Raw genomic sequence first — 14,339 nt, forward strand, 5'->3', positions numbered from 1 at the left:
GGAAAGATGTCCATCCCCAACAGAGACTCCTGACTGCTGAGGTCACACAGCATCTTGTTAGAAAGAGAGTCTGTTCAGGAAAAAATGTATCCATCGGGGGATACATTTCAAATTAAGAGCTGGTGAAAGTCCGTCACAAACACCCACTTGTACTAGGTGAAATAACAAGGGCTCCTATCACTTCCCTGCTCAAACGCTGTCTGTGCTTGGGAGTCGGAAGGAAGCAACTGCAGAGAGGAAACTTCCCCATCTCCCCTGGCCCAGGCCGTGCCAGCTTCAGGTCTAAAGCCATGACCAGGTCAGCTCGGTTTCTTGGAGGAATACACTTTCTGTAGAAAGCAGCTTGGCTTCTAGGGGACAGGTCCCAGTACCTTCCAAGTGCTCCGACTCCTCTGACCAAGGTAAGTCAAGAGTCTGAGTGGGCAGGGCCAGCCTCTGCCTGATTCAGAAACCAGGCCTGAGCTTGACAAGTAACAATCTCAAGCCAGGTTGCTCCTACGATAATTTATTTTTCTTTTATTTAATTGTCACAAGTACTTTCTATGTATAGTCATGGATACATTTACTCCACCCTCCCCTCCACAGTCACACCAAGTCTCCTTCATCCCCTTTTGAGGTGAAGATGAGCTCACCTGAACAAGAACATCCCCCCTGGACAGAGGCAAATGGGACCCACAGCCATTTCCTAAGCACATAGCTAGCTCATTCCGGGACCTTGGTCAGGATGCATCTGCAGAGGCTCTGTCCTGTCTCCTTTCAGATCTCTCAGCAATGATTTGGTTTCTGACCCTCACTCGAAGCTAGGCAGGAGGCAGGAGGAAGTGCCTCTCCTCCACCTGCCTCATCTGCTCTCCAACCCCAGGCACCCAGCTGCACCTGTGTTCCCATGGCCTCTGCCTCACTCACAACGCCCATGCAGGTGAAGCCCCACACCATCCCGGGCCCACACCTGCCCAGGCCTGCTGTGCCTGGGGCAGGGATTTTCTCCTCTGTTATCATCTGTCTCCCAACAGGAAGTGAAGAGAATTAAGCTCTCTGATTGGCACTGAAAGTCACCCAGTCAGGTCCCTGGCGGGGCAGTATCAGAGGGGCAGGAGTTTTCCTGCAGTTCAGACTATGATAGCTCTGAACCCTTCAGGCCAGGTCCTGGCTGCAGTCTTAGATGTAACAAGGAAAGCAGCCAGCACAGGGCCTGACCCAGTGGACAGGCGACACCCAGTACCGTTAGCATTTTCCTGGATATTTTATTCCCTGGTGTGGGAATAAAATATTTTATTCCTTTTATATCTGGGGGAAGAGAAGGTACAGAAGAAAGCAATGGCCTTTGCATATGGCTAAGCGTCTGTGTACTGCACAGCCCCATGGAGCATCATACATACACACTCAAGGGGAAGGAGCTACCTGTGGGGTTCTGAACAACCCAACCTGGCGCCCCTTAGCATAACTCACTGCAAATTCTTAAGTCAAGAATGAAGAAGTCAGATTCCTCCCAAACGTGAGATCTTAGGCGAGTCCCGTTTCCTCTCAGACCCTCAGCTCTTCTCTTCCATAGCAGGACTCAGTGATGTCACAAACATTCTTCAACAATAAAATTGTGATTTCACAGAAATGTATCTTAATCTTTGAAAGGCTGTCATCCCCAAAATGAAACCAGCCAACGCATCTGCCTTGAGTGAAGAGGTGATGAGAACAGGGTCAGGATGGGAAACGGGATAGTTTTTGCCTCAGTTACAAACAGGCAGTGGTGGCGCACGCCTTTAATCCCAGCACCCAGGAGACAGAGACAGGCAGATCTCTGAGTTCGAGACCAGTGTGACCCACATAGTGAGTTCCAGGACAGCCAGGGCTACACAAAGAGACAAAGAAGAACAAACTTCCTATTATTCACAGCCCAAGCGAATGCTGGGAAGTGGTGTGATCCCAGTGGCCAGGGAAAGTCGGGAACCAGCTAGCTGGGGAACCGCATGTTTCATCTGAAGATTTTGTCTTTCCAACTTGTTTTCACCAGTGCTAAGAGGTGGAAACAGGGCTGGAAACCTAGTTGGGGCCATGTTATAATTATTAACGAACTAGACCAGTCAGGTCCAGTTTCTACCCCTCTCACTCTCCACATTAAACCCAGTCCCTCTCCAGAGCTGGTGTCTGGAGTCATTCCTGAAAACAAACCTCCTCCATGTCATAGAAAGAACTGATAGAGCCCTCACTCAGCCTGGGAGGAGATGGAACCCATGTGGGGACCACATGGAACTCTTGAGAACGAAGCTGGTAAACCTTGCCAGTCTCCTCCAGGCCAGCAGCAGCCACGTCTCTTTCTAGTTCCCTTACAGCTCCCAGACATTCCTGGCAGCAGTCACCAGGCAGGCAGGTTGGTTTAGTCCCCCACATAAGAAAGGACCCTGGGGCTCCTCTATTAAACTGAACCATGGGGACTGTTGATGATCAGCCCTCCAACCCCGCAGGGATGCAAGCACACAGGGTAAAGTGTGTCCTGTGGAAGCTGCAGCCAACCCAGGCAGGCTAAGGGAAGGGAGGCAGAAAACCCCGCTATTGTTTGATATCCATGGTGTTCCACTTCCGCTTTCAAAGTGATCCTTTTTTCTTTCTTTCTTTCTTTCTTTCTTTCTTTCTTTCTTTCTTTCTTTCTTTTTTTTCAGCTTAGGTATACCTCTTCAAGACTTCTATTTAGAAATTCAGCTCGAGGCGCTGTGAGATCTTTGGACAGTTTAAATAAATTGTCTTTTCTAGTTCTATGTGTACATAATAAGAAGGTATCAATCAATTAGGGTATTTTCCTGATGGTGAAAGATATTTAGTTTGGCAAGCTTCCAGAACCTTCTCTCTTAGTTGCTTTGTGTGTGTGTGTGTGTGTGTGTGTGTGTGTGTAAGCAATCTCCCTCAGACATGAGAACTGTCCCCTTAATAACTAGCAGTTTTATAGTGTAGTCTAACATGCTGGTGTGAGAAACATGAGCCCCCATTTCACAGGTGAAGTGACAGTGGTTCAGGGAGGTAGAGCCACTCCCCCTAAGTCACACAGCTAGGAAGCAGCAGAGCCTACAAAACATGTCCATCCCACCCCTGTACCTTAGCTGCCTCCAGTTAGGCCCACACTCTGAGAAAGGGCCTGTCCCTCACGTACCTCTCGGCTTCCTGCTCTGAGCTCTGTTGCTTGCTCTCGAAGGCGTTGAAGCTGCTCATGTCCACATAGCCATCATTTTCATTTGCAGTGGACAGGGCTCTACTCTGCTCTTCAAACAGCTTTGTGAGAGTCCCAGCCCGCGCCGGCCTGCGAGGCGGGATCTGGATGTTCTCATAATCCGAGTTCATGGCGGGAATGTTCTCATAGTCCGAAGTGTCAGCATTGGGAAACGAAATGGACCGTGGCTTGGTGAGCGGCAGGGGCAGAAAGGGCGGCCGGGAGCGATCTTCGAAGGACTCCACCCTGGACACCGTCCTGCTGAAGGGGACGCCTTTCCTCTTGCCGTCCCTGTAGAAGATGAGGGAGGCAGGGGAGTCAGAGGCCCGGACCTTCCCGGTACGACACTTGAGCTGGGGTGAGTTGCTGAGGCTCCTGCGGTCCAGTTCCAGGACCCTGGCCGGGCCGTGGTAGCTGGACTCGGAGGAGGACCTGGAAGAGGACAGGTTCATGTCCATGTGCCCCTTGCTCTCTGTCTTCTTCCTGAACGTCAGCTCCAGGAGGCGTTTGAAGGAGGACTTCTTCTTCTTGGAGGTCTTGTCCAGTGTGTCGCCATCTATCAGGAGTGAAGGTGAGCTCTTAGTGATGGGTTTCTTCGTGATGCAGGCCAGGTCGAAAGGGGGCGGGATGTCAACCACGGAGGACGGCGTGGAGGTGCCGCTGGACGGCAGGTGGCTGCGCTGTGAGAAGCTGCCAGAGGAGCCAATGGCGCCTGGCAGAGACAGATTGTCTTCTTTCCTCCTCACACGATGGCTGTCCAGCCCAGCCCCCTCTGGCTCCCGGAACATGGACAGGGGACTCTCCCGGCCTTCCACAGAGAAGGACCTTGGGTATAGAGTGAATGCTCTGGGCTTGACTGGCAAGGCCCGGGCAGACTCAGGGGGCTTCCCCTCTGGCAAAATAGCTATTTTTCTCACCTCCTCACTGGTGTCTCTGGTGCCCATAGTTGATGAACAGCCTTCTGGTCCTGTTTCTTCTAGAACAGTTTCTGGAACATGACCAGCCACCTTCCCAGAGTGGGGCCGGGCCCTTGTGGCAATATTCTTCCTATCTACTGGGACCAGGTCATCTTCAGAGCCCCCTTCCTCCCATGCACTGTACCCACTCCGAGTGCCTGAGGCAGCCTGAGTGTCTGACTGTGTTCCCTCTCCGAGGCTCAGCAAGCCAACTCCCATCACGTAGGGATTGCTGAGTGCATCGTCCTCATCCTCTGGCACAACCACTACGTCAGGGACAGGGGGTGCCTCTCCAGCTCCATCCTGCAGGGAATCGTGCTGGTTGGGTGAAGGGTCAGTACCAGGAACCTCCTCTGTGCAGACCTCGTGCACTCGCTCCTGCCCCTTGGCTGACTCCGAAAGGGAATAGATGGCATTGCAGAAGGAAGTGCTCTCAGTCGGGAAGAGTTCATAGGGACTTTCTGGGAGTGTGGATGCGAAATCCTCCTCCGTGCTGTCGCTCTCAAAGGGAATGATCTGGCAGTTCTCCTCAGCAGGGTCTTCCTGCTCTAGGTCTCCACTCTCTCCAGGGTCCTCCCCCACCTGCATGGACGCTACAGCAGTTTCTCTATTGTAGGCTTCCTCATCGCAACTGGGTGGTTCCTCCTGGTCTACCTGGCTCCCACCTTCGGCAGCATCTTCACAGTCCTCCCCAAAGACCTCAGGGCTGTCAGTTGCCACCTCTTGCTCTTGGACATCTGGGGGCACCTCCTCATTTTCAGGGGACCCCACGCTGGCATCCTCTGTGTCCTGTCCAGTGTCCTGGTTGGGCTCCCCAGGTTCAGTGTCATTACATCCATCTTCACTATTCTCTTCTACGGCCCCAGGAGTCTCAGGGGGCCCTGGCTCCCAACGGGGAACTTCAAGAGACTCAGAGCAGACATGTGTGAGAACGATCTCTGTGTGGGAAGGCTCTTCTTCATCCTGGGGGTCCCCATCATCAAGGTTGTACACATGCTCCTCCTCCTCCTCATTCATGAGTTGCTCCTCCATACCTGGGCCCTGGACACAGTCCTCCTCACTTCCCTCACTGTCTCTGCTTAGCACCCCTTCATCTGAGGGTGCTGGGGTCTCATCTCTCTCTGGATCGCGATCACAGTCTTCTTCACCTTCCAGAGTGTGGCTCGTGTCTTCCTCACTGTCTCTGCTTGGGACCTCTTCATCTGGGACTGCCAGGTCCCCCTCAGTTCCCATCTGCTCTGCACCATGCTCTTGGACTTCCTCCTCCAAGCCCTGCTCCCCGGTAGCCCCGTCCATGGGAGCATCCTCTCTCTGTGGAGCCCTGGGGACCATGATGTACTCCTCATCAGTCTCCAGCTCAGAGCAGTTCAGGGTAGAGTGGTGCCCATCATGCAGACCCCGGTCCTCACAGAGCAGCCTTCCATTGCTGCATTTGCTGAGGCTGTTGTTCAGGTACACACCAGCTCCAAACTCACCGGGGCCAGCCAGCCTGGGCTTAGGAGCGATGGGAGGTTTGGGGCCCCTGGACATGGAGTTGGGACTGGGGAAACTGTCAGGCCTGGGTGAGGGGGGAAACTTGGCTGCTGGCGTAGAAGGACTGGTGGTAACCTTCGGCTTGGGAGCAACTGGTGGTTTGGGTGAGTCTAAAAGGTAAAAACAAAGAAAAGGGGGAAAAAAGACAATTAAATTCTACTCAGACTTTTTCTATGGCCTGGTGAAGGGAGGATGGAGGAAAGTTCCCAGCTCTGTGGCTTGTCTCAGACTTTCATTTCTTCTACCACATCCTCAAAATCCTTTAATGGGGCTAAGGATGTAGTCTCCTTAGTAGAGTGCTTGCCTAGCGAGCAGGAAGCCCTGTTTGATCCCCAGCACCCCATAAGCCTATAATTCTAGCACTGGAGAAGTAGAGGCTAGGGGATCAAAAGTTCAAGGTCATCCTCAGCAATATAGTGAGTTCAAAGCCAGCCTGGGCTACATGAGACCCTATCTGAAAGCCAGAAAATCACTGACAGCTCATTCTGTGAGTGGGGGACAGAGCTTTCACCACAGGTCAGCTAGCAAGAAATCAGCTGAACGAAATCCCGTGCGCCTTGAACAGTGTGCCAAGATCTTTTCATTCATTCACCAAAAACTACTTATTGAATGATCCCTGTGTGTCCTGAGAAAAAGATGAACTGGACATCTAGTCCCCAGGGTCCTCACAGAGCTGGTATTCATCAGCAACCTAACCAAGTAGCCAGCACTACAGATGAGGGGCTTTCATGGGCTCCAGCAGAGAATCCATTGGGGAGTTACAAGAACAGAGAGAGCTGTAGCCCCTTGGGATGCTATGGCTAAATAGCCATTATTTCATCCCTCCAAGAATGACACACTAAAGACATAGGACTCTGTTTCGAGCTTTGACTGAGAAAGTCTGCATGTTTCCAGAGTGTCCATCCAGCACCTCCAAATATCATGGAAGAAAGGAAAGGTATGTACCAACATGGGTAGCTGCAAAAGTCTACGTCCCTCAAGGATGCTGAAGCCTGAAGACTGGTAGATAAAAGATATGTGCAGAAACACACACGCCAGGAATAACTGTCATGATTGGGAGCCTCTGGGAGAAGGTGAAGCCCTGTTTTGAAGAATGATATGTGACGTGTTAAGACAAGAAACAGACAAATGGTCCAGCTTCCAAGGTCCAAGTCCTGTGTCTCTCCTGAGCAGCTAGCAGGGCCTGCTTCCCAGGCCTCCTTGTCTGGGCCTCACATCTCAATCTATCCTTTAGCAAAATGAACTTTTCAGGCCTCATCTTCAGTCTATCCTTGCTGAGGGCTCGGTGTGACAGCAGCTCCAGAAGCTAGTCTGGCTCCTGATGCAGACGTAGCAGAGGGCTGGGGTTCTGTCAGCAAACTAGCCTCTCCCTCAGCATTGGAGCCCACTTACAGCAGCTACTACCAGCAGCTCTAATCAAGGACCACATTTATCCTTACATGTGGTAGATATACATATGAAAGCCTTCCTATACAGCCTAGGCTGGACTCAAACTCACGACCCTCCTGCCTCAGTCTCCTGAGTCTGAGATTACAGGTGTGTGACACCATGCCCAGCTCCATAGATATTTTTAATCTTCTCACAGCCATATTATAAAATAAATGTCAGGTGTGGGGACTCATCCTCAGAACCCCACCTACTCAAGAACCTGAGGCAGAAAGATCATTTGAGTCCAAGAGTACAGCATCTAGCCTGGATAACACAGAGAAACCTCATCTTAAAAAAAAAAAAAAAAAAAAAAAAAAAAAGATGTGAAAGTCACTTTCACATTCTAATTTGCCCAGGTGGGCATAGTGGTGCACACCTTTAATACCAGTGCTCAAAGGCAGGTAGATCCATCAGTTGAAAGGCCTGGTCTATATAGAGTTCCAGGCCCCACAAGGTTACATAGTGAGACCCTGTCTCAAAAACACAGTACCAGCAACAATAAGGTTACATAGTGAGACCATGTCTCAAAAACAAAGTACCAGCAACAACAAAGTTACATAGTGAGATCCTGTCTCAAAAACAAAGTACCAGCAACAACAAGGTTACATAGTGAGATCCTGTCTCAAAAACAAAGTACCAGCAACAACAATAAAAACACACTATATTTTACTCAGCTCCATATATCCAAACATCACAGGGCATAGTAGGCATGCAGGTAATCTCAGAACTCGAGAGGCAGAAGGATCAGGAGCTCAAGATCAGTTACTGTCTCCAAAAGAGTAGGGTCCTGGGGAGATAGCCCGGCTGATATAGCGCTTGCCATGCAAGCATGCAGACCCAAGTTAGATCCCCAGAATTCACATTAGGAAAAAGAAGCCAGATGTTGGCGGTGTGAGCTTAGGATCGAAGCTCTGAGGAGGTAGAGACAGGTGGATCTCTGGGATTTGTTGGCCAGCAAGCATGGTCTACTTGTCAGTTTATGCTAGTGGGAGATCCTGGCTCAAAAGACAAGGTAGAGGGCGCCTGAGGAATGACACCTGAGGTTGTCCTCTGATTTACACACACACACACACACACACACACACACACACACACACACACACAAATATTATTATTTGAGTAAAGTTCAATCTAACAATTGTACTTTATGATGGTTTGAAAAAACCCTCTGTGTCTCACTTCCAACACAGTATCTAGTGAGCTACATTAGACACTCAGGTTGTGAGTATTAAGTGGTTTTTGTGAGGGATGATTCAACCCAGCTACAAACAAAGGCAGGGATTCTGAGCACAGTTGAGCATGGTTGGGAGATGAAGTGTGGGACACGCACTTCTGACAAGGTATTTCTGACTTATGGTGACTTTATGGGAATGTAAGTCCATTGTAAATTAAGGGGCATCTATAGCCATTTTGAATGAGCTAGTTGACATTCTTTTTTCACAAGATGACCTTGAAATGGAAAAGAGTATCTCCTCCATTCACCAGCCTCAGGTCTGGGGCTCAGCACTGGCAGCTAAGCTCTGATTTGGACTGCTCTGTGGCCCTGTCCCATGGACACCTCAATGCCAGGATATCTGGAGCCAAAGTCAGTATCATGATCCACAAATGTCAGAACCCTATCATTCGGAGGACAGGGTACATTCAAGACTGCACAGACCCTGTGATGCTCAAAAGTGTCTAACGGGTAGTCTGCTCACATAGTGCAGGCTACTATGATGGCATGCAGGAGGAGGCTGAAGGCAAGAAAGAGAGAAAAAAAAAAGACACCACTATCAAAGACCTCACCAAATTTCACCAACTCCAACTAAATTTCACCAACTCCAGCTACCCCTAGGTCATCCACATCAACCTCCAGGCCTGCCTAGGTGTCAGAACTACCAAGTTATCAAGCCTAGATGATTCCTACTTTAGAAAAATGTAAATGTCCCCTGTAAAATGGGGACAACATATAGTTCCCCTTGGGGATGCTGTGAAGAGAGAAGATCTTGTCAGCATTTGCATGAGAAGAACTGTTCACACAGGAGTACCTGTTGCTGTGGGGTGGGGGCATCCTCCCCGCCCCCTTCATGAGTCCAGCCATATCTGGTATACTACCTGATAGCAGCTGCCAGCTCACAACATCAAGTGTCATATGTTGGTGTGACTTATTCTTCAGGGGTGGGGACTCTCATTTCTCATCCTTAACAGGTGGCATTTCACACGGGCCACCATGAGACATGACCGAGGAACAGACAGACTGTGAAAAATGACTGTCACCCCCGCTGCATTGCCCCCATTCCCAACCCATCCTTCATCCAATCAAGCTATTGATCTGTGGGCGCCTGTTTCCTTGAGAAAGGTTGTGGTAGGGTCTGAGGCGTGATCCTGCAAGAAAATGCCTTCTGCACAGGAGCCCAAGGAATGACAAGCCCTTGGCATCTTTCATTCCTTCACCAGCACTGAATGAAGCCACAGTGCTTCTGCATGTCCCCTCAGAGATCAAGAGATGCTGGCACCAAAGACACTTTGGCCCCTCACTGGCAGTTGGCTGGTGTGAGGGTCACTCAGTGGATGCAGAGCAGCCCTGGAGAGAACCAAGATTTCATACTTCCAAGTCCAGCCACCCAACCCTCTGCCTCTCCGTTTCCCACAGAGCATTTCCCCTACAGTGGAGCTCCAAGAGCCCCAGTGTCAGTGAGAGGGGTAAAATCCATGGAAACTAAGACAGAGAAACCAGGAAGGTGTCAGGTGAAGTGTGTGTCAAAGGCAGGGTCTGGGTCTGACCACAGCGTACAGACTAGAGTGTGACTATATGGCTCCAATCTGTTCCCACTCAATTTTCTCTACTCCGGTTCCATAAGATAATATTTGCTGTCCTCCTATCCTGTGTGGAGCCCTAGTCTAGAGCCTCTAGACATGCCAACACACCCTGTGGTCTCACTGAGGGGACACTGAAGTTGTAGAAAAGAAGAGAGAAGCTGGGACTCATCAATGTACCCAGGAGATGGGAGGAAAGCCAGAACTTTTGGAAGGGAACAATAGAAGGGGGGGGGGAGATGAGGCTTGGGGATACTCCAGTTTTTTTCTCAAGGGCTTAAGGAACAGGGTGAACAGCAGGGCTTACGCATGAGGACCCATAGATGCAGGTAAAACATGCTGAAATGGTCCAGTAAGGGGGTTCTCGTGGTACTTTAAGCAGTAGTGATGGAGCCTGGGCCAGGCTGGGACAACAAGGAATCAGAAACAGTGACGAAATAGGAACAGAGGGAGAATGTATGCATGGAACAGACGTGGTGTGGAAAACAGAAAAGTTCCCAGATCATGTTGAAGTTGAACCCAGAGCACCTAGAAGGGTAAAGTTGCAACAGCCAACATGGCCAGGGCTGGAAAGGAAGACCCAGGATTTCAGTGTCCAAGTGAGTTACTTTTCACACATCTAGTGGAGCTATCCAATGGGCTCTGGGCTCCGGGGGCAGGCCTGTTACAGGTGGGCAAGGTGGGAAGTGATGGAAGTCATGGACAGGGGGAAGTAGGGCCCAGGAAGTCCCAGGGCCCCTGCTCAGCAACGGAGACAGAGAGGGAGAAAGGGATGCAAGTGTGCACATGAAAACAGCCTTGCTTGGGCTGAGCTTGACTTCCGGATGAGAAACCAGGCATGGACCTGGCTGGTGCACCCTCTGGCTGCCTAGGAGCCTTCTCTCTCCCTACAAGTAATATGCCCTGTCTGAGTCACCAAAGCCCATGACTCCTGGTAATTTGCCACTCTTGGGGATGAGGCGAATGCAGAGCACTCCTTTAGGCAAAATGTTAACTAAGGGACAGGCGCGGGAAGAAAGAACATTTCAATAGCGCCTTATGATACAAATCACTCGCAGCCCACTCCTGGTACTAGCTGCTACTTTCTCTCTCTATTTTAATTAAATATCTGTCACTCACACATTCATGCTTGCTGCTCCCTCACAGCTACACAGGAGTCAGGTTAGATGAAGTCTGGGAAGGAGCCTTGGACAGGGAGCCAGGAGCCTTAACCTCCCTTCCTGGCTAAGCTATTAACTAGAGGTGTCACCTTGGCCAAGCCTCCCCCTTCCTATGCCTCAGTTTCTCCACCTGCAGAAGGAAGGGACTGAACCAAAAAGTTAATTTCCCCAGCTCTTTCAACGCAGAAAGCTTCTTGTAACATCCTTTGACACTCCAACTCCCGTCCTCAAGTCTGTTTGGCCCACCCGCCCGCCCTTCCCTCCACTCGCCCTGAAACACTCATGACCATATGTTGCAAGAGCAATTACCTTCCAATTTCACCTTGCAATGCATCTTAATTTAATATCCATTCCTGGGTGCCTGCTGGAGAGTCCAAGCTAAGCCTGCTGGTTTCTAATTAGGCTGCTGTTAAGCTTGTCCAGTGATCCACAGCAGGGCACTTCCCAGGAAGACAGTGGGAGACAGAGTAGGGGAGGCCTGGGGTCTGGTACAAGTCCTTCCACATACAGATGTGTGGTCTTGTACACATCTGCCTCTGGAAGCCACAGCATCCTTTTTGGAGAAAGGAAGAACTATCCACCTTTTCATGGGACCATTGAGAGTTCAAGGAAACTAACAGAAAAAAAAAAAAAAAGCGTCTCAACAAAGTCAAAAGCCAAACATCCCCTATGCACCAACAAGTTAGGCCTCTGTTTCAATCCTGTCTTAGCCCCTGAATAGGTCCTCAATTTCCCATCATCAGGTTGCTGTGGATACTAACTAAACTGATAGAAAGAACACATCCTAGTGGTAACTAATTCATTGTAAGTTCCTGGGAAATACGAGTTAGTGTTCATTGGTTGCTCATGATGGACACTGTTTGGTCAATTTATTGTTAGTTCATAGTGACAAGTCAGAGATAGAGCTTTATTTGTCAGATAGATAAACTGAGGACCTGCTCAAGGTCACATAAGCATACAGTGGCTTTGAGATCCAGCCTCAGGGAGTCCCAGAGCTATGAGATGGGGGGGCGGGGGTACATGGCAAACACCAGTCATCCTGTGAGGCTGTCACACTGAAAAGGGAACCACAGCATCTACAGAAACACATTACAGGACAGCTTCATCTAAAAGTGCCCACTGCAAAGGCTTCCTGGGACCAAACCTACCTCTAGATTTGTTCGTCCAGACTCGTAGGGAAGGAAGGCCTGCTCCAGCCTCCTGCAGGAAAATGTGGGGAAGCTAGACTGGCTCTCTCCATTGTTACCAAGTGGTTTTGTTAGGAGGGTAGGGGAAGCCAGCCTATGTCTCAGACCATGCCAGCACCACAGAAGAAAGACAACCTTCCCCAGACAACAGTGGGTTGCCCGGCCCTGGGACTCTGTTCTCCTTCCCTCCACTCCCATAAAGTGACACCCCTGCTCATGGCCCCCAATTCTGTGACCCACATTAATTACCAGGTGTCCATACTCCCAGCCTAATTCTGGACACAGGGAAGTGGCTGCTCTACTTCTCCGACTGTTGTAAGACCGGCCCGATGTCTCTAGCGGTACCTCGCTCCCAAGACAATGACTGTTTTCAGTAAAACAATCTTAAAAAGAAAAAAGCCTCAACACACACACACACACACACACACCACCACCACCACCACCACCACCACCACCACCAGCAGCAGCAGCAGCAGCAGCAGCAGCAGCAGCAGGATATGGTTCCAAGACAGCCAAAATGGTGGCTTCCTGTTTCTTTGGGGATGTGTGTTGGAAGTGTGGTATTGGACAGGGTGCTGGGTGGGGAAGGGGCTTCCCTTTGCGCAATGGTAGCAGTAAAAGAAGCAGGGCTGACAGCTCTGAGCAGGCGGGTCTCGTTAGCTAGGATTACTTTCTAGCACTGAGAACTTTCTGTCTTCTCCATGCACGCAGCTGGGAATCCAGATTTCAGGCACCGCCCATCTGGCTGAGGCTCACTTTCCCAATCTGCTAAATGGCTCTCCTTGGGCAGAGATCGCTAAATTTCTTAGAGAACACTTGGGTTTCCCGGAATTCCTGACCTGGTGAAGTCTGATTCACAGAATGAGACTTGAGGGGAGAGGGGTGGGAGGGACGCCGATGAGCCTGGGTAAGGGGTAACCCCTCGGTCCCCGCCTCGGTCTGGTAGTGGAGCTCCGGCAGGGAGTTTTAAGAGGCGTGAGCCCAGAGATCAGCTCAGATCCTCAACCATAGAGCTCCCGGCGTCTGATGGCAGAGCGGGGTGTGTCGAGCACTGGAGTACCAGAACAGACTCCGGCGTCGGGGAAGCGAAGCGGATGCGCCCCGGGGCCAGGCGCGGCCACCAAAGGGCGAGCGAGGACCTGCTGGGACCCAGAGGACAGAGAGGAAGGACTGGGGGGTGAGGGGTTACAACTAGGTCTCTTTGGAGGGAGGGGTGTCCTCGGTTTCCAAGGGGGACCTTCTTCGGGGGACAACGGCGGGTTGCCTGGAACAGGACTCCCCAACTCTTGGCTCCTAGAGAAGGGACCCTCGGTTCCGCAGGCTCCACTTGCAGCGCCTGCCGCCGGTGCGCAAAAGGCGGCCCGGCTTCTTACCTGCTCTGTGCATCTTCCACCGTGGAGCCCGAGGCTGGTCTCTTCGTGCCGTGCCGTGCCGTGCCGTGCGGGTCCGTCTGTCGGAGTACCACTGCCGCCCAGTCCACCGCACCCGCGCCCGCCCCGGCCCGGCCCGCCCCGGGCGCAGCACTCCGCGGCAAGGCGAGGGGCGCTGGGCGCGGGGCTTGGGCTGGGCGGGGCGTCGGCTCAAGCTCGGGGCTCTAGGCTCTGGCCGCGCCTCCTCCCCCTCCTAGATGTTTCCTCCCGCTCCCGAGAGGAAGGCTTTCTTTTCCCCCCTTTTCTTTTTTCTTTCTTTCTTTCTTTCTTTCTTTCTTTTTTTTTCAGTGCTGTCAGAGACCGAGGGTCCCGGCGTCCCCACGCACACTTAAAGGGGCCGGGGCTATGATCAAAGAGACCTAAGGAGCTGTACAAGGCTTAGGGACAGAGGCCATTTATCCCTTTATGTTCAGATTTGGATGTTCATTCAGTCTGAGCTAGGCGCTGTGCTGACCACGGAGCATGAGCGCCACAAGTTCTTGTCCTCGTGGAGCTCAGATGGGGCGATCGTTGGGGACGTAAGACAAATTAAACCAACAAACACCATAGCAAAGCACTCTTGTCTGCGGGGAAGATCTGCTGAGGCTCTCCACTGCCAGAACCCATGGAGGGTGTGTGAAATGCGCATTTCCGGGCCCTCAGCAGACTCACAG

The 14,339-nt window shown here is 51.3% G+C and overlaps 1 protein-coding gene across 2 annotated transcripts in view; it reads right to left on the reverse strand.

Moving 5' to 3' along the window:
• Nucleotides 1-13,813, reverse strand: part of Fgd5 (FYVE, RhoGEF and PH domain containing 5) — a 100,789-nt gene extending 86,976 nt beyond the window's left edge. For both annotated transcript variants that reach the window (XM_036181203.1, XM_036181202.1), the window contains exons 1-2: nucleotides 13,630-13,813; nucleotides 3,140-5,795 (exon numbers count right to left, since the gene is read on the reverse strand). In XM_036181203.1, coding sequence (XP_036037096.1) covers nucleotides 3,140-5,795; nucleotides 13,630-13,642 — 2,669 coding nt within the window. In that variant the 5' untranslated portion in view covers nucleotides 13,643-13,813. The remainder of the gene's footprint in view (nucleotides 1-3,139; nucleotides 5,796-13,629) is intronic.
• Between the last annotated feature and the right edge of the window lie 526 nt (nucleotides 13,814-14,339).

This window comes from Onychomys torridus, chromosome 3 (assembly GCF_903995425.1).
Source record: "Onychomys torridus chromosome 3, mOncTor1.1, whole genome shotgun sequence".
Taxonomy (NCBI): Eukaryota; Metazoa; Chordata; class Mammalia; order Rodentia; family Cricetidae; genus Onychomys; species Onychomys torridus.